This window comes from Lampetra fluviatilis, chromosome 40 (assembly GCF_964198595.1).
Source record: "Lampetra fluviatilis chromosome 40, kcLamFluv1.1, whole genome shotgun sequence".
Lineage (NCBI taxonomy): Eukaryota > Metazoa > Chordata > Hyperoartia > Petromyzontiformes > Petromyzontidae > Lampetra > Lampetra fluviatilis.
Genome location: NC_136314.1, coordinates 3,860,488 through 3,885,823, shown reverse-complemented (window position 1 = coordinate 3,885,823; position 25,336 = coordinate 3,860,488). Strand labels below are relative to the sequence as shown.

Here is a 25,336-nt window from a genome sequence, read left to right as displayed (position 1 = left end):
AAGGTCAGGCAGATCGATACGGATGGACAGACAGAAGAACAGATGGATACATAGATGAACGTGTAGACAGAGTGACCTACGGACAGACAGATGGACAGATTGATAGACAGACAAACAGAGAATTCAGATAGATGTGTAGATGACATGCGACAGATAAGACAAGGCCAGACAAATACATGGTAGGGAGACCGACAGTTAAATGAACAGACAGACATGCACAGAGACAGACAATTCCATTCGTTCCCTCCTCAGTCCCCATTATTACTGAATTAGTCAGAAGAGTTATTTAAATGTTTTATTCTGTTTCATAATTACTTGCGCACCTCTTGCGATAAAAAAAAAGATCTTGCGCTCGATTGACTCGACTTATTGTGCTAAGAGCAGCGATGCTAATTACGAACTGACGTTAATTACCATCATTTATCGTGATTTCGAAACCCCTGGCCCTATTCAGGTCGTTAAACATATTTTTTTCGGAACCCGTTGAACTTTTCTTGAGAAAAAAAAAGTTCTCCGACGTGTTTTTTTTTCGGGCTTGCGCGGAAACGTCGGGACCACCACATCCACCATCAGTGATGCTGCTACGCAAACGGCTTCACCGTGGCGTCGTGTTTCTGTTCTAAATCGCAACGCAGGAGGAAACGCAAAACTGTTGCGTTTGGAGCCGGCGAAAAGTTCCGTGGTTTCTTTACGTTTTTCGAATCCAGATTTCACCCCATTATACGTAAAAAAAAATTCTCAAGTGGAGTGAGTTGATGGTCACGGTTCGGTCACCGCCGATGACTGCACAACCACCACCGGCATAATGTTACATTTTCTGCAATTTAATTTGTCTAAATTCCAGCTTTGAGCACGAAAACAATATACATATAGTTTGATTTCCATGCGCCGAACTTATTCATATCAGGGCACTTAGGAAAAACAGCTCCGCCCACCAAGTGTTGATAAGAGCTCAACTCAAAGGCATCTCCTCCGACATCTCCTTCAACGGATGGGCTTTTTTTTCGAACACGGCACGATGCGCCACCCCATGAGAGTCCCAATTGGCCACCACTTCGATCTCTCGGCGTCACGATGCTGGAATAAAATTGCGGCACGAGACAAAATTACACCGGTGAGCACACGGGGCCCCACATTGGCACGCGCTCATCTCACAGTGGAAACGGCCGTTGCTGTCAAGAGTAATGTCGTAACGATTCGACGCCTCCGCTGACCTCCTGCCCTCGTTCACCACCACTCCCCCACCCCCCCCCACTCCTCTGCCCAGGTGACCTCTTGCCTGCCGACGGGATGCTCATACAGAGCAACGATCTCAAGATCGACGAGAGCTCTCTCACCGGAGAATCGGACCACGTGCGCAAAAGCATCGACAGGGATCCAATGCTGCTCTCGGGTGAGGCTTTAAAAAATCTTCATCAGCTGATGATGTCATCATCATCATCATCATCGTCGTCGCCGTCGTCATCCACGCAGCAGGAGCAGCAGATTGTGTCATAATGATTGTGATTGAAGCAGAAGGCGCTCTCGTTATCAGTGGAAGAAATCTCATTAGCAGCAGCAGCAGCAGCAATGATCATCTTCATCATTGGTAGCAGCTATCATCACCAGCAACAGCTGGAGTAATCTCAGTTACAGCAGAAATATCAGAAGCAATTATAAGCAGTATCATCATCATCATAGCAGCAGCAGTAACTATGATCATCAGGAGGATACATTTCAGCAGCATCAGCAGCATATATAATCATCAGCAGCAGATAAAATCATCATCAGCAGGAGAAAATCCAGCAGTAGAAGCAGCAGGAACAGCAGCTATCATCATCGTCATCAGCAGTAACATGATGATGGTGTTATCATGATGGCGATGATGATAATCATATTTTATTCTAAATTTGAAGTGGATTAGTGGATTACCGCATTGTGCTACGAATCTGACAAACCCCACAACCCCATGCCCCAACGATAACCCACAACTCTAGGCCCTGATCCTATACCACAATCCCAGGTCCTAATCCTATACCTCAACCCCAGACCCTAACCCACAACCCCAGACCCGAACCCTAACCCACAACTCCAGATCCTAACCATAACCCCAAACCCTAACCCTCACCCACAACCCCAGGCCCTCACCCACAATCCTAGACCCTAACCCTCAACCCCAGACCCCAACCCACAACCCCAAACCCTAACCCACAACCCCAAACCCTAACCCACAACCCCAGACCCTAACCCTCAACCCCAAACCCCAACCCCAAACCCTAACCCACAACCCCAAACCCTAACCCTTATCCACAACCCCAGACCCTAACCCACAACCCCAGGCCCTAACCCTCAACCCCAGACCCCAACCCACAACCCCAAACCCTAACCCACAACCCCAGACCCTAACCCACAACCCCAGGCCCTCACCCACAACCCCAGACCCTAACCCTCAACCCCAGACCCCAACCCACAACCCCAAACCCTAACCCACAACCCCAAACCCTAACCCACAACCCCAAACCCTAACCCACAACTCCAGGCCTTCACCCTTACCCACAACCCAGGCCCTCATCCATAATTACACCTCGGCAATCATTAAATTGTGCAGAAATAAGAGAACAATTACAGGAGTAATAAAAAGCACCGCGCGTCGGATATGAATGGAAGATCGTTGGGGGAATGACAGCTCTATAAATCGGGGTTAAGTTTTTTATTCTTCTCCCAAATGTATTTTTACGTTAAAAAAATTCAACAACTCATTTTTGATGCGAAATTATAATAGCTCTGTTATTATTATTTTTTGACATCATGAATGCTTCAGTGGAACTTTTAATATCCAAGCGTGGTTTTCTGAAAAGGTTCTCGTTTCTTTTGGTACAATTAAGTCATCAATTTGTCATTTGTATTTTAAAGCTTTCCTAGGCACACACACACACATGCATATGATCATACATTATGCATGTGTATATGAACATGATGCATGTATATATGAAAATTATAAATGTGAATGATTATTATACATGCATGTATGAAAATTATACACGTAAATATGAAGATTATACACTTAAATATGAACATTCTTTGCAATCTGGTCATTGGCTCCAGCCACAGCATAATTTTCATTTGCAATAAATAACGTTGTTTTAACAGGTGTAACCAACAGAGGTCGATGACATGCTGTACTCTAAAGCCGTCCTTTTAAAATAAACTATTTATTTACGTGGTAAAGAATGGCAAATCCCCCTAATAAATCATCGGCAGGCATTTACATTTCTTGAAACCCCCAATCTTTCAACACGGGTCTGCGGAATTTCGCGGAAGTAATTTTTTCAAGTACATTGCTCTCGAAAAATTATGGAAAAATAACCTTAATTAAGTCTTGTAAAACACAGGCCTGATTGTAACAGTGAGAACAAAAAAAATATATATAGCGTTGGCAAAGTTGTTTCTTTGACACATTGTTGGCGGATAAAGACTTGGTGAAGGTGAACTAGATTTTTTTCCCTCTTCAAACTTCGAAACGATTTTTGTGAGAAGCCCCCCAACCCCCTTTCCCTCCCCCCTCCCCAAAAACAAACCCCTCGACAAACACTGCGGCCTTAAAAATGAAAAATGTAACGGCGGTCGACGGTCCGGGCAATGGCACTTGTTTTCGCAGCACATGAATCGTTCATTTTTTCGATTTAAATATTTCGTGACTGCAGGGGTTCATATTCTTGGTTCTTTAATTTTATTATATTTTTATTTTATTATGTTTCAATTTTTTTAATTTTATTATTTCCCTTCTACGTGACTTTTCCCGAAAGAACCAAGATTATGAATCGTTCATTGTTAACATGTGGGTCGCGCGCCGCTGCCAACGCAGCATCGCCAACTTGTTTCATTTGTAAAAACCAGTGGCTGGCAGAGGTTCGAATCCAGGTGAAAGGGATCGACTCGGCACTTCATACCCAGTCGGGCCAATAAAATGCATACTACTTGAGAGCATGGTGTTCCCTTGCGAAAAAACACAACTAATCCCTGTCAGAGAAATGTGGAGTTTCCATCCATGAATTAAGGCTTTTAAACAGTGGAGGAGCACTGCTCCAGACTTGTTTTAGTGAGAACCCACTTTAACTTTCGATAATTAAATGTATTGCTAATTGCTCCAGTTCCGTAAATTGACATTTTATTTCGACCACGCGGTGTGTCCTTATTCTCTTTTGACGCAGTTAGGAAGGGTCACATTTTCCCACACACTGTGCTCTCATATTGTGGGATGACAGTGCAATCGATTCTTTACTTCTCAGAGTTGCAATTTAGCAAATTTAAGTGAAAGAAACTAATTTCACGTGATGGTTCATGGCGTAATCATTGTTGACTGGGGTTGAGGCCATAATCTGTCCGGACTTGAGGACTTGTTCTAATCATGGCTAAATCTTGTTTAAAACTTCAACAAGGATATCTCCAATGTCACATTTCGTGTCATCGCTACTTTTAGCTGCTGCGGTTTTAAAAATAACTTGATTGCCATTCCTTGGGGGTGGGGGGGGGGTCTTACATCTTTCGCGCTGTTGTTTAAATATGCAAATTATTACATTGGATATCTCTTACGTAAGCAATGTGAGAGCCCAGTGAGGCTCATTATTGACAGGACCACGCATGCCTTTGTCTCGCCCGGTGCTCACGTTCTTGGCCCACACCACATTGGGCACTCGTTTTGAGGCCGAGTTCACCTAGGGGAAACACTCTGAAGGTGGCCAGAATAGAACATTTCAAGGTCTTCCTCTCTTCTCACTGACAGTCGAATCAAATGCCCTGTCATCATTATTGCCAGTTAGCCTGCAATTTTCGGGGTAGGCAATGACTTTCTCAGACACAAACTTCCACCGCAGTTGTGCATCGTGGAAAGGACTTTAACCCAGTTTTCTACAATTCTAGTGCAGTGTGACGCAGTGTGTAGGCTTCTAACAGGTCACTACATTATGCGTATAACTAGATACGACAACAGCAACAACAACAACAGCTGTTATTCACCACAGAGTAGAGGTGACGTCACCACAGCGCTTGTACCGGGCTAGGTGAATGTCGAGGCCATTGTGTGAGTGGCTGATTCCTGCACCAATATTTGAGGAACAACAGTCCCGGCAGAGTCAACCTCATATTGCGCCATCTGAGCCGAAGGCTTTTTTTTGTTCCTTACCCCAAGACCTCACAGAAATGCTCATCAAATCTGCAAACCTGTTCCTCGGGCCGGGGGGGCGTCAGAGATTGGATCACCACTCTGTCCCTTGGAGGATGCCATTAAGACAGAGACACACAACAACCGCCATTTGCCATAAAGTGGCGGTGACGTAACCACGGCGCTTGTGCCAGGCTATGTGCACATTAAGGCCACTTGAAGTGTCGACCGCCCGCTGGCAGATCACGGGACAGACCCAGGTGCCATTGGTTGACTGACCGAGATGACTGGCCGATGCACCATCTGTGCCCCCTACTGTGCCAACTTGCTGTGTTTTAGCCACCCAGCCCTCCGCTCATTGTTGTGAGCATCACTCCTCTGCCCTCCGTTTTTGCGGGAGGGCGACTGCCTCCAACTGCCCAGTAGCGTCCTTCACGAGCCACACAAACTCACACACACACACATTCATGAACGCATGAATGTATGCATGCATGCACACACACACATGGCCCATCAAAAAATTATCCCATCGCCTCTAATGCACGTGTATAAAAATAGCGTGACAGCTCATTACAGCGAGCTGTCATTGCGCTCCAATCAGGATTGTTTGGACATGGAGTTAGTGGGGGGGGGATCGACGAAAGGTGAAACTACAACAGCTTAATGGAACAAGACAGAATGAAAAAGGGAATGTAGAAAATTATTTACAGAATTTGCATTTTTATAAATAAGGAGCCTTGTGGCCGGAACAGATATCAATGGAACCTAATAAGTACATGGTTCAGGATCGATTTTTTTTCTTTCAACGGGGGTCCCATATTTTATATGGAGTGCTATGGGCGATAACTCCTGGTTATCAAGCAGCAATTGTTAAACAAGCCAGACTGTTAACGAGACCCACAATGTTGAAACTGGTCCAGAGTTTGCTTGCTTAAACAATTGCTGCTTGAAAATGTTGGTCCAAATAAGTCGATAGGCTGACAACTAAAATACATGATAAATATATTTGGAGGCCGCAAATAGTTTGCTTATACAGTATTTTGTATTCTAATAAATTACAAGAGTATTTTTCTTCCAGATGTTACCAACCTCTGTAAGTGTTGTCAATAACTATTGTAAACACTACCACAGGCAACCGTGTCCTTTTGTTCAGGAAAGCCTCACCAAGTCTCAAGACGTTTTGTTTCTTTCTTTGAGAACGTTTTGTCCAATTCCCTTTTCAATGGGCGCGTGGCACCATGTGGACGGATAGCAAGGGGGCATCATCCATGTCAGGGGAGAAGACACTCAAAGCTTTACGCAGACGAGTTAGGAACCTACTCGCTGTAGTACTGGCCACCTTGCAGCCCAGTCGGTTGGAAGTCTCGCAGCACCAAACTAGTTAAAACTGTATATATGTTGTTTTACTAGGTAAGGCCCACTGAGTTGTGTAGCTGTTTTTTCAGAAGCGACCTGGCCACAAATGATAGCTCGAGGAAGTTGCCCCCATCATGTGTAAATATGTTGCTGCCAAATACTCTAAACGCACATTGATTCTAAATGTGAAGGGAAAACCCAAGATGGCCCTGAGAAAAATCCACATGACCACAGGGAGAGAGACATGCAAACTCCAAATATATAGGCGACAGGGTCGGCATTAAATCCAAGACCTCCTGTATACCTGGCGATGTAGTTCACATCCCACCACCGTGGCACACCAACCCTTAACACCAAAGCCACTGTGCACGAGAGATCCTGTGCCTCGATTCGCAACAGAAAGGTCTTTGGGGAGACCGAGACGGTTAGAAGGAGTTCTTGCCCTAACGATCGTTGTTGGTGAGGTGTTCACTGTCAGGGCTTGGCCTAGCCGTCTCAAAAGCCTTCAGGATATCTTACCCCTCCTGGGTTTTCTCTGATTTTATCCATCAAGCCAAACATCCCAAAGGAGGACCTGCATAAAAAAAATTATTGAGTCTCAGCGATTCTCTATTGGACAAATAATTGGTATTATTCCCGCGTAACTAAGAATCTCGTTGATTTTCGATTTTATATTGCATTTAAGAACAAACTAAATCTGTCGCCGAGTGGCTTTTGGGTTCCCAGAATATCACTTGAGCTATCACCAGATAAATAACTAAATAAAGCGTAAACTAAGTGCAATAAAATCACAACCCTCCCACAATCACCGATTCACAATGGCCACCTTTGCTCATTTTGTTTGTATTTTGTGCACAAAAGCAACATATTTTAACAACAACAACAACACAATATGCTTCTCGCAGATTAATAATACATTCATTTTAGAATTTCTTTTCATTACGACTGAGTGCCCTATTGATTTTTGTTTGCAGTCCGTATCATTTCTCCTGTCGGAACGCGCTTGAATTATTTATTTACAGACCTATTAATTTATTTACGAGTTGTAATGCTTCGCCATCAATGCGGCTGGGTGGTTGCGGTGATGAGGTGCAAGTACTTCCATCACAATCTCGACGGCTGGGAAAGGGGTGGACTAAGTTCACCATCGCCGCCGGGAACCGATGAAATTACTACAGTGCCGCATTCTCCGGGATTGTAAGACGCTCGATAGACTTATACAAATCTGGTCACGTGCGCACGATTAATAGATGCACCACTCTCCCCCCCCCCAAACTCTTTATGTCACTGTTATAGTAAATTATAGAGGTTATTGCACTTGTATCTAATTGTTTCAGGCACCTTTTTTGCTCTCATATTATATTTGCACTTTTTGATTATTCGCCTGCATTTCATATTCCGTATTCATCAACAACAATCATTTTGCAGCAATGTTATCTTCATCATCATCATCGCCGTGACTTTGATTGCTGTTGAGGATTATGATGATGGTGACAATGATGGTGAAACTGCTGCTGTTGATACCGCTGCTGGTGGCGATGACGATGATGTTGATGACCGTGGCAATGCTAATGGCGATTGACCATGGCGATGATGATGCTGCAGGTACCCATGTGATGGAGGGCTCGGGCCGAATGGTGGTGACGGCTGTTGGCGTCAACTCCCAAACGGGAATCATCTTCACGCTCCTGGGAGCGGCCGAAGAAGGCGACAAAGACCAAAGTAAGAGGGCCTTCACCGGGCCCACAAATCAGCCAATAGCCAGGCCACAATCAAGGCGCGGTCTAGTTACCGCTTGGTCACAAGCAGGTCACAGTGAATCCTCAATCATGAGTACAGTCATGGACACCATCAGGCCGCAGTTATGTTACAATCAGGACACAATCAGTCCGCAGTTATGTTACAATCAGGACACAATTAGACCATAATTATGTTACGATCAGGCCACAAGTGTGCTATTGTTATGGATGTTGCATTTAGGACATAACAAGGCCACAATAATATGAAAACACTTACCCCATTGTTTCAACAGGCAAGATCTATCCGGCGACCTCTGGATTGTAAATCCAGTCGGCTTACTCTTACACCACCACTGCGGCAGTGTCCACATTTCACTTCCAGAATGCACGTACATGTGATAGCACATACCCGTTTAGAACCGTCGTGACGTGTCGGTACGCTTGGGAAACCGTGGTATTAATCTCGAATGAACCACAACGAAAAAAACACGACCAATAAACGCTACTACAAATGTGTTTACACCCATTTTTAATCGCACTTGTTCTGACCTCTACATCGTTCAAACCTCTACGACTGCTTTAAGCCAAGGTGCGGTGTGTATAATTTATATATATATATAAAAAAACACGAACAACAAAACATTAATAGCTTTTCCTTTGAGCTGCAATGAAACGCTGTTGTGAAAAATTAATTTGGGTGGCTTGTTCTCACCTTGAACAGTGCGACAGTCCTTTTCATCACCGCAAATATCAAATGAAAAAGAGACGCGCTCACCCGCACACGCAAACAAAGACAAAGGACCCCCGTCTAGCCGTTACGGGCTCTTGGGGCAAGTGGTGTTAGCGAGCACTTGTCAAGGCCGGTAGCGGCGCACGAGGGGGCGGGTGGCCAGCACCACGTCTGTCTGTCTTCGTCTCTTCAGTGCTGATTGTTACACACCGTGCCAGATACACATTTAAGGCCGAGTGGACCTTGGAGAGACCCAACACCAGTTGAAATATTCGTCCCTGTTATTGGTCGACAGTGGGCATCGAACTCGGGTCGCTGGGTTTGCAGCGCAGTTGACCTAAATCACCACACTGCTGCAACTCCACACACGCGCACGCGCGCGCGTATACACAGCGCGCGCACATAGCAATCTCATATCTTTGCCTTCGGGCTAAACTAAATGTGGAATGTTACACCCATGGGGATTTTACGTGCCTCTTATAATTAATCTGCTCACTAGATTATGTAGGTCTGGTGTGTTTTTGTTATACTTTATATATACACACACCCACAGTGTGATGTGTTAAGGGAGAATAAACAGCTCGCAAGCTTGGAATAGAATAACGGCAAGAAAGAATTGAGGACATAAAATCGGGAAGGAGGTGGTGGCGCAGGGCGGACGGGGGTAGGTGACCGAGACGAATAGCGGAGTGGCACCCAGAGGCTGGCAGCCAAGGGGGGCGGGGGGGGGGAGAGCTGAAGCCACGTGGTGGTGACGATGAGACTGCAACTATGGTCCTCAAATTAGATTATTGACTTGGTTAACAAGTAGAATATACAGAGCCCGATGGTGGTGATGAAGATGGTGATGAGACTGCAAAATCAGACCGAGATCTGTGATGATGGAGATTGTAAAAGTAGTCCTTTGACGTCTGCCACGATGATGATAGACACTGCAAAATCAGACCTTAGAGGTCTTGTTCATGGCAGTGAAACACTTGCAGAATCTGACACGAGGATGAAGATGATGGGCCAGACTTGCTGGTATTCATCCAGCTCCCCCCCTCTCTCTCCTCCCCCCTCCCACCCAGGGATGAATCTTCTGTACTGAGGGCCACTGTTCAATGCACGAAGCAATTACGATCGGTCTCGTTTGTAGAATCTCATTCCCATTTCAAAATGTTCCGTCTCGTTTGCACAGTTTTGTTCGCATCATTAATTAACCCACGCGAGATGTCTTCACATCACGTGCATACAATTTGAATCAATCACAGAGCCGAGGGAGGCAACAGACGCGAGAAGATGATGAATCACCCGGTCCCCCCCCCCTCCGTGTAGGCGCTTAGATGGATATTTGCGACGCGAGGCGATGTGGAGACGGTGACGACTTAGAGAGGCCTTCACCCAGTAGCGAATAGACCATAATTGTCGATGATGAAAACCAGATGATATCGATTGTTACATACGTGATTTAATGCGCCTATCATTAGCGTAATAATTTATATTAATCGATGAATCAATAGTTCATGACTCCCACAACTTAGTAGCAGCAACTCTTTCGTCTTGTTTAGATATTTTGCAACAATGCGTCCATGAATGAACAGGCGCTGCACATTGTGTCACCATAGCAAGTGTTTGCTTGTCTATGGCATTGTTGTTTGTGCCACCTCACAAGCTGGCCTTCGACAATACTTTCATGGCCAGGGTGCGCCGGGCTCAGGGAACTCGTGATGAGCAGGTCAGGGGGCAAAGAAAAAGCGCGGTTTAAATCACCGACTTCAATCCTGGGTCTCAGCCATCCGTGATGGAACTGGCTTTCTCGCGGGCTGTATTTGAATAGTGTCCCAAATGGAAGGGAATGTTTGAGATGTATATAACCGTGAGCTGTGGTCAGAGCAATCTCACACGCACTGCTGCTTTGAGAGAGTCGGAGGAGATTGATCACCACCCCCCCCCCCCCAATAATATCCAAGTTACAAAGCAAGCGCTCGAAAATCTCGTGAGGTCACCTGGAAGTTTTTAAAAGAAAAAGTTCCGTCGCGAACGGATTCATCAACCAGGTCACCAAATGAGAACACTAAAGCCTCCGTGCGCAATTTATCCCCTCACTTCCGGGTAGATGCGTCCCGAAAAACAAACAAACAAACAGACAGATTAATAACTCGGCTGTGTGTCCCAGCCTCTCCCACACGGACCTCAAAGCTTCGTTCACGAGGAGAGGGCAAGAGGTGTCGGAAAGGTCACCACGGGTATGAACGATACAATGAAGTCAACAAGTTCGTCAAGAACATTGTGGCCTTGAAAGTGAGAATATGTAGCCAGCGTCCTTTCGAGAAATGTCCCTTCTCCATAGCACATGACGAGAGATGCCAGAGAGACAAAGAGTGGATAAGAGTTTGCAGGACTGCACCTCCTATAGCTACGTATGGTACGAAAGAAGTTCAACAAACGTACATAGAATGGGACCCTGACGGTGTATGAAATAATGTAACACTTGCATTCATCTCGCCACGGTGGCAAGATGTTAACTACCTCATCTGGTATACAGGAGGTCGTGGGGTCGATCCTGACCTTGACGCCTGCTGCTGTATATTTGACGTTTGCTTGATCTCCCTGTGGTCGCGTGGATTTCTCTTCGGGTCCGTCGGTTTCCCCTCCACATTTAGCAACATGCGTTGAGAGCATTTGGCAGCCATAGATTCCCACGTGATAAGCCACTTCGTTGAGCTACCATTTGTGGCCAGGTCGCTTCTGAAAAATAGCTCTATAGCTTCGTGGGCCTTACCTGGCAGAATAAAAAGTTGTTCATAGTTTTAAATTTTGACTATTATGGAATGCGTTATCTCACAGCCTGTTATTTTAGCCTAGGGGACCCTCCACTGGCAACTTCTTCCTCTGCGGCACAAGACAGCTCTCAGCACTGGGCTCCAAGTGAGCATGCGGCTGCCAGGAGGGGACGATGGTTGATCAGTGTAATTAAAATGCAGTCATTTGCGGGTCATTTCTGAGACTTGGTAAATTTGAGCCACCCGAGATGGCAAAAAATCGAGTTGCACCTACATTTTTAATTGACGACGACTATCAATGCTGCGGCGGGACTCCGCGAGCCTTGGATAGTTCACTGACGAATTCGAGGCGTGACTTGGGGTTAAACGACAGCTTCGCTAAACAACCTCTGATGATTCTGTGTCGTCGCAATCGCCGACGAGCAGAGAGACTTCAAAGTCGAGGTCAGGATGCTCCGTCAACGTGATGCGGTGGAACCTCCCCACCGATGTTGCGTCGAAACGCGTGGGAGTGATGTCTTACGATGTCACCACTGTGCCACAATGCTAGTCACTTAGAGTGCAATAACTCTTATTCACTCCTACGTATGTCTGTATGTTGAACTTTTATCGTAGCCAACCGTGCTAATATCTAACACACCCTTGAAATGAAACTGGGGCAATTTTTTTTTTTAATTATTAATCACAGTTGCTGAGCACTGCAGTCGACCCAAAGGTCCAACATGCCAAGTGGCCGCAATTAAAATTTGCCAAGGTGCCAGCGACAAACAGCACTCTTAAAGGCGTTATGAACGTCACGCGTTTCCTGCACCGAGTAAGGCCATACACGGGGGGGGGGGGCGCTTGGGGGCGGGGGGTAGAAAAGGGGAGAGACGGGAGGGAATTTCCCAGTGGAAGCAGCCACAGAGGTAAAGCGGCAGAACGATAAGTGTTGTCGCCTGTGGAGTTGTGGTCGCATGCCAGTGCTGGACCCATCCTGAAAAAGGATGATTAAGACTCAAGGAGACTTTCCTGGTTTAAATAAAGAACATTATTATAATTGTTTTTTTACCCTTTTATCTGGCAACAAAACTGACCACAATACCTGCGGTCGGAATGCAAACAAAAAACACAACTCTGATAATGTATGCACTGTCCTTGAACTTGATTGGTCCACACCCGAGACAGCTTTTCTTAGAGCCTAGTCTCACATGGTGTTGGACCAGATGACGCCAAAAGGCGCCTTTTGGCGTCATCTGGTCCAATGCAAACATGACTCCTTGTAAAAAAAAGGTGTCAGTTTTGTTGCCAGATAAAAGGGTAAAAAGCCAATTATCATATTTTGCTACTGGTAAAGGAGGTTCCAATGGTGCAAGAACATGATTGTTATTATTATCATCATCATCATCAAGGATGCGTATTTAATTGACTGCAGTTGCAGTTCTGTGGCATCACCTTGCAGGTTTAAATGAAGGATATGTATTATTATTTTTATCAAGAGGAATGTTAAATTTTGATTTAAAGCTTTCGTGACTGCAGGGATTCATATTCTTGGTTTTTTCGGTAAAGTCACGTAGAAGGGAAATAATAAAATAATACAAATATTAAAAAATGTGTATTTTTTATATTTGTATTCTTTTATTATTTCCCTTCTACGTGACTTGACCGAAAGAACCAAGAATAAGAGGCATGTTTATTTGACTGCAGATGCGTTTCCATGGCATCGCCTTGCAGGGCCATTTTGCCTGACGAACGTTTGCCTCTGCAAACTGCGAGGGCTCTACCGGGGCCCTTCCTTTTCTACTTCTTCTTGTGACATGATTTGATATAATTTGTGATAAGAAAAAGGTCTAGGGAAAAAAAAAACCAAATCCACATCAAAAGTGACGAGTGAACTCATGCCATGATAACGATGAGACTGATGCCATCAAATGAGATCAGCTCATTCCAGTGATCCGTCACCGAGGCATGAAGGGTAAGGCTGGCATCTTTTTGCCGTCAGCTATTACGCTGACCAGCGCCAGCCCTCTCCTCTTGTCTGGGTCATGGATACGGAATATTTTACGTAGATTTGAAGCTTTCGTGACTGCAGGAATCCATACTCTTTGGTTCTTTTGGTAAAGTCACGTAGGTACAAAATAAAATAAATCACGACATTTCATCAGGTGGGAAAAACCACAGCAAGAAAAACAAATATTGCACTTCAGCAAAAAAATTTCTTGCCGTAGTTTTCCCACCTGATGATGATTGCTTGTGTTGCAATCGAAACGTCGTGATTTATTTTCTTTTAAACCTACGTTACTTTACCGAAAGAATCAAAGAGTATGGATTCCGTAGTTGTCGGTGTCACAGGTGACAGCACAGTCCGAACTGTGAAAACATTTAAAAAACATGACTAATTAATGCCAAGCGGGGCGCGTGGGGTAAGTGCAGTGCCCCCTGGTTTGTGAATGAAAATATCCCTCGTAGGGCTCTGAGTTGTGGCTCTGCGACAGCTAGCTAGTGACGGGTTTTTTGAACCGGCCCTGGGCCTCCCTGAGGTCGACTCAACCTCAAATGAGCACCTGGTGCGGTGTGTAAACATCGCTACTGGAGAGACAAAGGCGGCCGGGCGTGGTGCTCGCCACTCGCCCCATCGCGTGCCGTGCCGGCTTACATAGTGCCCAGTAAACGGCACTTGCCCCAACAGTCTGTTAAGGCTGTATGGGGGATCTTTGTCTTTCGTGCGTGTCTGTGCACTCATACCCATGCAATCCTTTTCTGCTTGCACTACTGTGAGGGTGGACCTAATGGTCAGCGCTCACGAGTGGAACTAGACGGCTCCCGTGATCTCAGTCCGAACAAAGTGCATGAAGTTATCAGTGCACGATCTCAATGTTCTAAGGGGTCATTGATCTGCACGTCGACCGGCCACACACCCGCTCGTGTGCCGTGCCGGCCGCTGATAGCACTTGCCCCAACAGTCTGTCAAGGCTTCACCGGGGCGGGGGGGATCTTCGTCTTTGTTTAGTTTACGTGGATGCCACGCTGGGGATTATCTCCGCATCCACTCGAGACGCCCACTCTCTCTCTGCCCGCCAAGCGTTGCTCCGAGGGCATAGGAGCGGTGAAATAGCTCGACGACGAAGGGGAGGAGGCAGTATTCTGTCCGCTCGTCGATTTTTTGCCGCTCCTATCTTGCAATTGCCGGGACGGCGGTGGCGGCTGCGCACGGCCGGAATCAATCGCTTCGGAGGCGAGCGTTGGTGGATCGCACGAGCGATGCGAAACCCTCATGCCGTGGGCATCGAGGTGCCATAACCCTGGCTCGTCGGGAGAAGGCGGTGCACAGCAAGTGTGGACTAATCTCCATCTGTTCCCTCTGTATGGGATATAGTGTTGCCCCCTTGCACACATGTGTTTCCTCACATATGTAAGCACTCATTCATTTGCCGTAAACACGTTCATATACAGAGGACCACAGCGCTTGGGGGGAGGGGTGGATTTTGTTTTGGTTCACCACGTGGCTGCCTTCCCGCTCGTCTCTGGTTCCTCCTGGCGCCTCCGACTCGTTCCCTGTTCTCGAGAGCGAGCGAGCGAGCGATCGCTGTGCGATGCGTTTTACAAGTGGAACGTTGCATTGTTACAGTCTGCAGAGTGACGCTCGTGATGATTTTGAGTGATGTATTTCAACATCTTCGGTGAGCTCGGAACCACCATCTTAAAGAGAGGGCCCTTGCCTTCAGCACCTGGGAGTTCACCAGCGGCGGTGGAAGCGAGTCTGACTCTGCCGATGAGACGCTGGATGTGACGACCGGTCCAGAGTTTGCTTGTGTGGCATCGATGGCTGCCGAAATTAGGAGCTCCCAGAAGGCTGTGCAGTGGATGGACTGTGTCAAGAAAACGTGCATGTTTTATGTCTTCTCTTTGACTTCGCTCCTCGGGGTGATTGCTTGTTTTGAAAGCAGCCAAAAATTTACGAGATGCGTGAATAAACAAAGGCAGTAGAAAACAATTTGCGAGCCGCGATCTGTCTCCGTTTAAACTAATTGTGGAAAAAATGCTGCCAAGGTCCCTGGCTCCTTATTTTCGAAACAGAAGTGTAAATGAGTGCAAATTAAAAATCCGTTAATGCGATTTATTTCAGCTCCCTCGTGCCTTGATAAACAATGCCAACAAGCGTCATCTTACACCTAACAACCGAGTGGGTAAGTGACGCAACATTTTATATCAATAGGGGGTGCTGAGAAGGGGTATGTTTTGATACATCACAAGTCTCCAAATGCCGATTACTTGGGGCTGTTTGAGTATACAACTTGCCAGGGGCTTGAGGAGGGCGAAAGGCTCGCAAATCCCAAGGTGGTGAGATCAAATCCTTTTTTGGGGAAGGGGGAGGGGGCTTGACGCAGTCCATCATCTCTTCGGAGTGGGGGGGTGGTCGATAAAATTGGTACAACTTTGTGCAGAAGTCAACGTATATGGATACAACTTAATATCTAATAAAATATCTGTTGTATTGCCAGTTCGGGTGAAACCTATTGTTATTGTTATAGTTCATACTTTGATACTGGTAAAAAAAGGAACCATGATATAGTAGTAGTAGATGGATGTACTCACCTCTGCCACAGGAACATGTAATTTCTACCACTGGCTCAGGCCTGTAAATACGTGATGAGAACTACCTCAATGCTCATGGGCTAGAAATCTCTTGATTACATTTCTTGTGCGCACATACCAGAATTTGGTACTTTATTTCTAGATTTGAAGCTTTCGTGACTGCAATGATTCATATTCTTAGGTTTTTTCGGTAAAGTCACGTAGGTAAAAAACATTAAAAAGTAAAATAAAATAAAAATCACGACGTTTCGGAGGCAACACAAGCTTCCGTCTTCAGGTGGTACCGTCACAGCCACGACAGCTGTATCAAGGTACTTTATCATCAGAGTAATCCCAAGTACCTGGGTGCCTTAATGGTTTACATTTGCATGTTTTTATCGATCCCCTATTGGATAAAGGACTTACCGACATCGTGTCGGTCATGGGGGTTGTTTGTCCACACTTCACCATGCTGATCCCGTGCGGGTTGGTGAAGGGTTGGACGGTGCCCCAGGACCAGTTCAGATGTCACTCGACACCGATGTTAGCCGTGGCTATCATCATCATCATCAACATCATCAACAACATCAACATCATCATCAAGAACATCATCATCAACATCATCATCAACAACATCATCATCAACATCATCATCAACAACATCATCATCATCACCATCATCATGCACAGCAGGCATGATGTATGTATATCCAACTTCTTTCACACTGCACGAAGCTAATTGGAGGCTCGAGATGACGACGGATGCTGACGACGATGATGGGCTGAATCAACCCTCAACGGGGATTTAAACCCACATCCTTCTCAAGCCTGAATAGACTGTTGGGGCAAGTGCTGTCAGACAGCACTTATGATGGGCCGGAATGGCACACGAGGGAGTGGGTGGCCAGAACCAGGCCCCGACCGCCTTTGTCTGCCTAGTGGCGATATTTACATGTCGCACAAGCTACTCATTTGAGGCCGAGTCGACCTAGTGGAGGCCCAGGACCGGTTCAAATAATCGTCACCGGTGTTGGCCGTGAGTGGGGACGAACTCGGGCTGCCGGGTTCGTAGCGCAGCGCGCTGACCGCTGCTACACCACCGCTCCCCAAAACCACCACTCTCACACCAACCACACGTCGCTGTCAGCCATCTCGGCAGTGTAGGGCATCTGAAGGTCACGTGGCGAGGGATTCGCTTTCTCGGCTTTTTGGTGGCGGGCGCCGTGAGTCTCGGTCGCAGACACTCACGCTCGGCAATCCGTCCATCGCAGGCGAGAAGCTCAGCAGTGTGGCTCAGGCCGTGATCCCGTAGCCCCTATGACAGCACATGTTCTCAGTGCACTGCTTCTCTCTGTAAAGGGCCAGGCCTGCCAGGCAATCCGCGAAGTTCCACACTGTCTTCATGGAAATCCTCAGAAGCTATTTTGCCATTTTAAAATATCAGGATTGGGTGCGATGATCTCAAAGAGGTGATTGGCCTGTGCATGTCAGGTAAATGGAGTTCAACATACATGATATAAATTCCGCGAAAATTGAACAGTTTAATATTAATGTATACGTTTTTTACACATTCGAAATATGTACTCCGATTTAATACAAACATGTATCATGTAATTGCACCAAAAATATCAATAATCTAGGTTCGGTAGCAGCACGATGAGAATGCTAGATTCAGAAGACAGCAAGTTGAAATGTAGATGAATGCGGTTATTGTCAGAGGAATCTGCCGCATGACTCTCCTCCTGTCAGTGAAATTGCCACAGAAAACAGGAGTTGCCAGTAGCAGCTGCAGCAGCGTCATTGGTGTGCCGTGGACAACCCGGTAATAGGATGAATATTCATCCACTTTAAGGTGTAATGTAGCAGAAAGAGGTATTATATTCCGCGGGTGAGGAATTTGCAGGTAGATAGGGGTGGTCGGGGAGACTATTCTTGCGCATGAGAGGACCTATATTATATTTTTCGTTCAAAGTGGCACGGTTGGCTACGTACGGTGCGAAAGAAGCTCAACATAATACACAAGAGGTCATCAGGGCCAACATCTGTGGTACTCCTATCCGTCGCCATTGCTGCCTTCCTTCTGCTAGATCTCTGAGCTGTTGTTTTGCACCTGATACCCAGGCCCGTAAGGCCGCTTCAATCTCGCCATGGCCACAGTCTGGATCCCGAGTGTTCTCCTTTGCCGCGGACCTCTTAGACTCGTTCGCATTTGTCCGTGTCATGGTTTTACTTTTGTTAAAAGATTGTGCGTGTGATTTGTCTTTAACTAGGCGTGTAATGTTTGGTTGCTATCAAGTTGAAGTTACTGCATGTCGTTAAAATTATGCATATGCTCATTTTATACTTTGACTCGCATCATATTTTTCAATAACATCTTCACCACCACCACCACCACCTTTGTCGTATCATTTGTGGTCACTATCCCATTATCATCATTAACTACGCAACAATGATTAATCTAAAAATCATCACCGCTACATCATTACCAACTCCTGCCACCACGACCACAATACTCACCACCACCACCAACTCTATGCTGAATACCATCACCTTCACCGCTATAACAACCACCTCAAATGCCATCTTTATTTACACCACCCCCATTCGCACCTCTTTTTCACCACTCATATTCCCACTTACCCCACCTTCACCACCTGCATAACTTCCAACACCACCCTGCGTTCGCACATCCACGACCTCCACCACACCTGCCTCATTTCTATCACGACCACCGCCGCCACTCATTAACTTCACCATTACCACTACAACCACCATTACCTGCATTGTCAAATCCATCACCACCAACAACTCCACGTGAATTCAAAAATCTGTCACCACATCCATCATCACCTCCGTCGCCTTCACAACCTTTCGCCGCCACCTCCGTCCCAAACCGCCAACGCCACTGCCTGCGCTCAGGAAAGCCAGCTGGTGTGGAGGAGGGACAACCCCCCAGGGGTTCGTCCCCAGCGGCCCGCGTTCCGGGCCCCGGGCCTCGTGCCCAGGGCCACGCTAATTCCGCCGCGAACCCAACCCCGGGTGTCTCCAACGGTACGTGCCACCGCCGTTCCGCCCATCTCCCCGGCGAAATTAATGCCAACTCCGCTGCAAATCGCCACAGGGACCGCACTCCACCCTGGGCCACTTGAACTCACTCGCGCCTTCCCAAGTTAGCCGAGCTGCACAAAGAGGCTCATCATTTGGCCGTGTCTGAGCTAAACGAGAGTCAGCACTGACGAATGCGCGGTTCCGATCGGGAGCTGCAGCTGCCCTTGAACAGAGTTCCCAAGTATGGCGATTGGATCGTCTCAGCCCATTATTGCTGGCAGCGCAATAAATAAATCAAAGTTGAATAATTTTTTTCTCAAAAGTAAATCCGGGTCTGGGAAATAAAAGATGAACCCACGATGTAAATACCGACCAGTAATTCGTGAACTTCGGAACGGGATACAACGTGCACACGCGTGCCACTTTAACATGGGAGTTTGTCTCGTTGCCTTTAAGCAAAGACACGTGACGAGTGCGTTTCACTGGGGATGTGTGTATGACAATCTGAATCGGAGTTTCCCTGTTGTAATGGGCAAATGAGATGGCACTCATATCTACAATCCTGTGACGAGGCTAGTTTATCAATAGGATGACCACTGTTGACTTCCCACGAAGTGGTGCACACAAACTTTATCTCTTCATACCCTGGGTGCTGCAATGTCAGCCCACATGTAAGCACACTTACCAAGGAGCAATTGGCCAAACATCCCAATTCAGGACCGTCCTGAAAATGTGCATTCGGCCTCCCTCCGCCCGAGGCTCTCCTGGGTAAATAAGTTATTAGAAGGGGCCAATTTCAGTGGAGTTGACATGGTTTTGTTAATTCGCCGGGATCTGTGGCGTAGAGTAGTGCACATTTAGTAAAATCTGCTTCGCTCTTGTCTACTTTTCTGTCGGCATTATTCGCAGTCCGATTTTCCTCATTCTTGGTCCTATGTTGACGTCTTATTGCTGGAAAGGCCCAGGCATTATAAACTATGCCAAGCTTTGCCAACTCTGAATGTCTTCCCCGCAAATTCCACTCCCGCTTCGCTTCAATCCAAGGTGTCATGTTGAACGTGTGACATGTGGATTCGTGATTCACCGTGCTGGGATTACAATAATATAAAACGACATCACTCTAGAAACTGCCTGATGATGCTTGATGTAACTGTCAGCGAAATGGCGTACCCATTTCAATGTTGTGAGAATTCTCTCCAACACAGACCGGTGGTGCTGCTGCTGTAGCAGCGGTAAACTGGCACGTTTGTTCATCACGTGACAACTTTATTCATTGGCCGTGTCAGGTGGAGAAAGGTGCACGACACAACGTTTTATTTACGCGACCCAACCCCCAAAAAAAATCAATGACCAAATCATAATATCGGTCACAAAAGCCTTCTTCGTAAAATGTTAAAGTGCTAATTATGTGAATGAAACTAGTGACAAAAATATTTGTCGAAAGGTCGATTCTTATTTATTTCAACGATGACTACGGAGTGCAAATGACGATGACCACGACCGCCCACTGTCGATCCAAGCGTGGCCACGATGAGCCTAAATTAACGATGCAGGCGGATCTAGAAGCCCTCTTAGAGCCAAGCTAAACCAAACTTTTTATTTTATTTCATCAGGTAAGGCCCACTGAGCAATATAGTTTTATTTCCACAAATAATAGCTCAACGAAGTGGCTTATCACGTGGAAATGTATTGCAGCCAATTACTCTAAAAGCATGTTGATTCTAAATGTGGAGGGAAAAACTGGAGGACCCGCAGAAAAATGCACGTGACCACAGGGAGAAGACACAAACTGCAAATATACAGCAGGCATCAGGGTCGGGATCGAACCCACGACCTCCTGTATACCAAGCGAGGTAGTTAACATCTCCTAGCCATCGTGGCACCCCTACAATGCGCCAAGAAAACAAAACAAAAACAACAAACGTGGTGATTGGCTCCAACTGCATAGGAAGAGATTCACTGAGTTAATGGGCAGGTCGACGTGAAAGTATTAGGGGAGCGCGGGGGGGGGGAGGCTGAAACTTACACATAGTTCTCGCCAACTTTTAACAACGAGGAGTAGCACAGGCGTTTGACTGCTCGAGTCGGCGAGATCGAGAGAGAATGACGACATGAAACGTGAAATCCACAGCCACAGACTTGACTACAAAGCCAGTGTTGGTCATCGGCTAGACTAGGACGCTTGACTAAAATGCAATAAAAAAAATTCTGGCCAAATGAACACTGCTTGGAAATCTATATTATCCTGCTTATCCTTGAGCTATCAAAATGAAATGTATTGCACTAATTGTTGAATTGTTGTGCTGCACTTAAACATCTCAATTGTTTTTTTTGAAGCATATTTATATTTTGTAATTTTCCCCTATCGATGATACGTAAAAATGTCTTACGTACAAATATTTTGCCATTTCAATTATGTATGGTAAATTCCTGCTTGGTTATTTATGGAATCCCAGCCCAATTATAAATTGGCTGGGTCAATTATTGTATACCAGTTTAGCTCCATTATAAATAATGAATCTCATATAAATGGTAAATGTCTGGCCTTAAAAAATCCCTGTGCATGTGCTGTTGGTGAGCACCTATTAAGGCAAGCACAGCACAAAGGGGATAGTGCAGCCAAAGATCCCCGTATAGCCTTAACAGACTGTAGGAGCAAGTGCTGTTAGCGAGTAGCACCTATGAAGGCCGGCACGGCACACGAGGGGGTGGGTAGCCAGCACCATGCCCGGCCGCCTTTGTCTCCCTCGTGGCGATATTTACATATCGCACCAGGTACTCATGTGAGACTGAGTCGACCTAGGAGAGGCCCAGGACTGGTTCAGATAATCGTCACCGGTGTTGGTCGTGAGCGGTAATCAAACCTGGGTCGCCAGATTCGTAGCGCAGCGCGCTAACCGCTACACCACCGCTCCCCAGTGAAGTGTATACACACACAGTGCCGTGTAATATGCACACTAAATCATTGACCACATTACAATGCACAATCTAACACGGTGACCATTAAATGCAAATATTAGCATCGCCCGTTGAGTGCAAGGGGGTGCTCAATAATATTACTTTAATTTTTGCATTGGGTATCAGGCGGCATGTATCACTGTGTTGTATTTTGCAGCACGCTATGTCTGGGTAATTGCTAAAGGTCGCATAACGCACCGAAACATATTCAGATGTTCTCGCGCATGCGTCTTCCAACTTTGTTTTAACCACCATCGGAGTCGCGGTCCTTTTTCCATTTAAAACCCATCCCTTTTGTTGTTGTGCAAAATGCATTTGTATGCCTTCAGGAAAAAACCAAGACGCAACTGTGGAGACTGGCAAAGGTAATGAGAAAAAAACATATAAACCAGAAACTAAAAAAGTTGTGTTATATTTCTCTAAACGACTGCCACTTTATATATCGAGGTTATATAACAATAATACTTTGTGCAGGATATTGGAAAGTAACGCTCCATTCAAAAGCAGGGTTTGTCCGTTCTTCACTTTCAGCAATGAGCCGGCAATCTCGGAAACACAGGTTAAACTCCCCGGCAATGGGGGTTAGGCTTACTTATAAATAGTCTCCGATTACATCATTTTAAATACGTGCAGTTACATATCATTTAAATATCATTTAACTGTACGTGATATTTGAAAATTCACAATCTGACAACACTTTTATGAAACAATCTCAAAGTGCCCCCTTGGCTAAAATATACATTTTGGTGGCAATTCCATAATCTCATGACGGGGGGCAAACTTAACGTGTAATGAAATGAAACATTTTGATCGATCTAGCCTCCAGAATAGCGGCACGCTGCTACGACTGTAGGCTGTATCTCACTACCTCTGATTTAATTATTTTATCCATGAAAGCCACACCGAGCTGGATGACTCTTCTTCAGGAGGGTCCTGCTACGTTGGGGCTTTTATTTGTCAAGATGTTGTCCTTGGCAATGAATGATGAGCTGTGTTTATTGTACCACGTGGGAGGAAACTGGAGCATCCGGAGAAAACCCCACGCCTTGCGCATGGGGGGGGGGGCAACGCTCGATCGCCCGTACAGATGGAAACAGATGGCGATTAGTCGACTCGCTGTCCAGGTTATGGCACCTCGAGACCCAAGGGAAGGGGAGTTTCACAACATTTGTGCGATCCACCAACACACGCTTCCTCCAGTGCTGGATAGGAGGCATGCGCCACCACTGCCAGGTGCATACAAAACGTGAAGCCTTGGTCCTGGAATAACCCGCGTAGGGAAAATGACGCCATTATTTTTTAATCCTTTATATTAAGTTCACTTGCTTGCTTAGGACCGTGCAAATCTTTCGGTCGTTTTTTAACCAACTTCCCGTGATCCAATCGAGCTGACATTTAGCACACAGACTCGTTGTGCGTGACAATGAATTTTCGTGAAAAATGTTTTCCATAACTTTAAATTTTTTAGGAATTGTTTTTTTATATTTAATTACCAATTGCTTAATGGTGCAATGCAATCATCTGACCCATAGGTGGCAGCCATCTCAAGCCAGAGGACGAAAGGATTTATAGTGAAAAACTTTGTTTTTACGGGTTATGCTTATTCTCCCAAATTAATTGTCGAGTAATTGTTTTGGAATTTAAAATGATAATACGAAAGCAAACATGAAGAGTATTCATCTAGCAAATACTAGTTCGTAGTAATATATTACTTTATTACATCAGTAGTAAGGTAAAAATACCGGATTACAGGTAATCCTTTGGTAGTCTGGTTACAGTAATGCGTTCAGCGCTTTACGAACCTGGATTCAATGTCAATACATTCAGTATAAACTGTAACTAGTGCTTGTACAATTCTTAATTCATGATATTAAGATATAAAACTGCTCATACATTTAACCAGAATGGTTATACATGTTTCGTGATGTCATTGCATTTTAAACGATATTCGTTATTTTTTACATTTTAACTGAAAGCACAGTAAAATGCAGTTTGTAAAAATGTATGACCCAAAAGGTGTATTTGCGATGTTGGCACATAAGTAAAACGTTCACACCGCCCATGCTATAAACGTGTATTTCATTGCCCTATCAAATCGACCACGGCACACCCACAGCCCCACCAAAGCAATTACACGCACGGCACTGTGCCAAACCACTGCTGGATGAGGACCTTCCCCATGCCGTGCGCGGGTCACGGGGCTTGCTTGATCGCATTTCATCACGCTGGTTGATGATGGTAGTTGAAGGTGGCGAGGGTAAACGATCGTGAGCGTACGTAGAAAATGGGAGCCCAGTACCTATGTTGAACTTATTTCGCACCGTGCGTGGCCAGCAAGCAGTTATAAAGAAACAATGTTTTTTTTTGCCGTTGTAATCCCTCGTTTTATTTGTTTTGTTGTTGTGAATAAAAGTAAGTGGGCTAGGTAAGGAGACGTCGTCTGAAGGGATGTTGGCTGACGGTTTAGGCTAACGATGGAGTGGGCAGGCAAAGGTGGGAACGCGGCGCACGACAGGACGCGCAGCTTGGAGATGGAGCTATGGAATGGGATCGTGTGGAGGAGCTAGATGGGATAGCCTGCTTCACGAGGCTGTGAGATATGAGGGCTTGGGGTCTCAGTTGACCCAGCAGTGAACAGATCGTGGCTGATGATGATTGTATTGTGCTAGTGCAGTCACGTTAACTTCAAGCTGCTATACAAGGCACCAAGGCAGTGCGCATCTGAAAGTCACATTTTCATAACAACATCAGCTATAAGCATCTTCTCCATAATAGAGGTTTTTTCGGCTTAAATCGCGTAAATATATAAATGCGTCGTTAAACCCGCCACCACCCGACACAGCCAACTAGTAAGGTTTGTCACGTAAACAGAACGTGCCAATTCGTCACTCGTACAGCACTAACCGGTGTGTCGGAGAAGCCAAGCCACAACATTTACAATCTGAGAACGACGTTTCGCCAGTAATTACAACCAGCTTCATCAGGTGACAGCCAGCTTTGTGAGCATCTCCTCAAGCGTCTTCTCACTAAGCTTTCGAGTCACGTC

General features: G+C 45.9%; 1 protein-coding gene across 4 annotated transcripts in view; it reads left to right on the top strand.

The window, feature by feature from the left end:
* The window catches only part of LOC144946125 (plasma membrane calcium-transporting ATPase 2-like), a 182,091-nt gene that overhangs the window by 101,919 nt on the left and 54,836 nt on the right, over positions 1 to 25,336 (top strand). For 3 of the 4 annotated variants that reach the window (XM_078874886.1, XM_078874888.1, XM_078874887.1), the window contains exons 5-6: positions 1,268 to 1,393; positions 8,102 to 8,218. In XM_078874886.1, coding sequence (XP_078731012.1) covers positions 1,268 to 1,393; positions 8,102 to 8,218 — 243 coding nt within the window. Of the gene's footprint in view, positions 1 to 1,267; positions 1,394 to 8,101; positions 8,219 to 19,203; positions 19,336 to 22,619; positions 22,656 to 25,336 lie in introns of all 4 variants that reach the window. The other variant, XM_078874889.1, reaches the window with a different exon arrangement.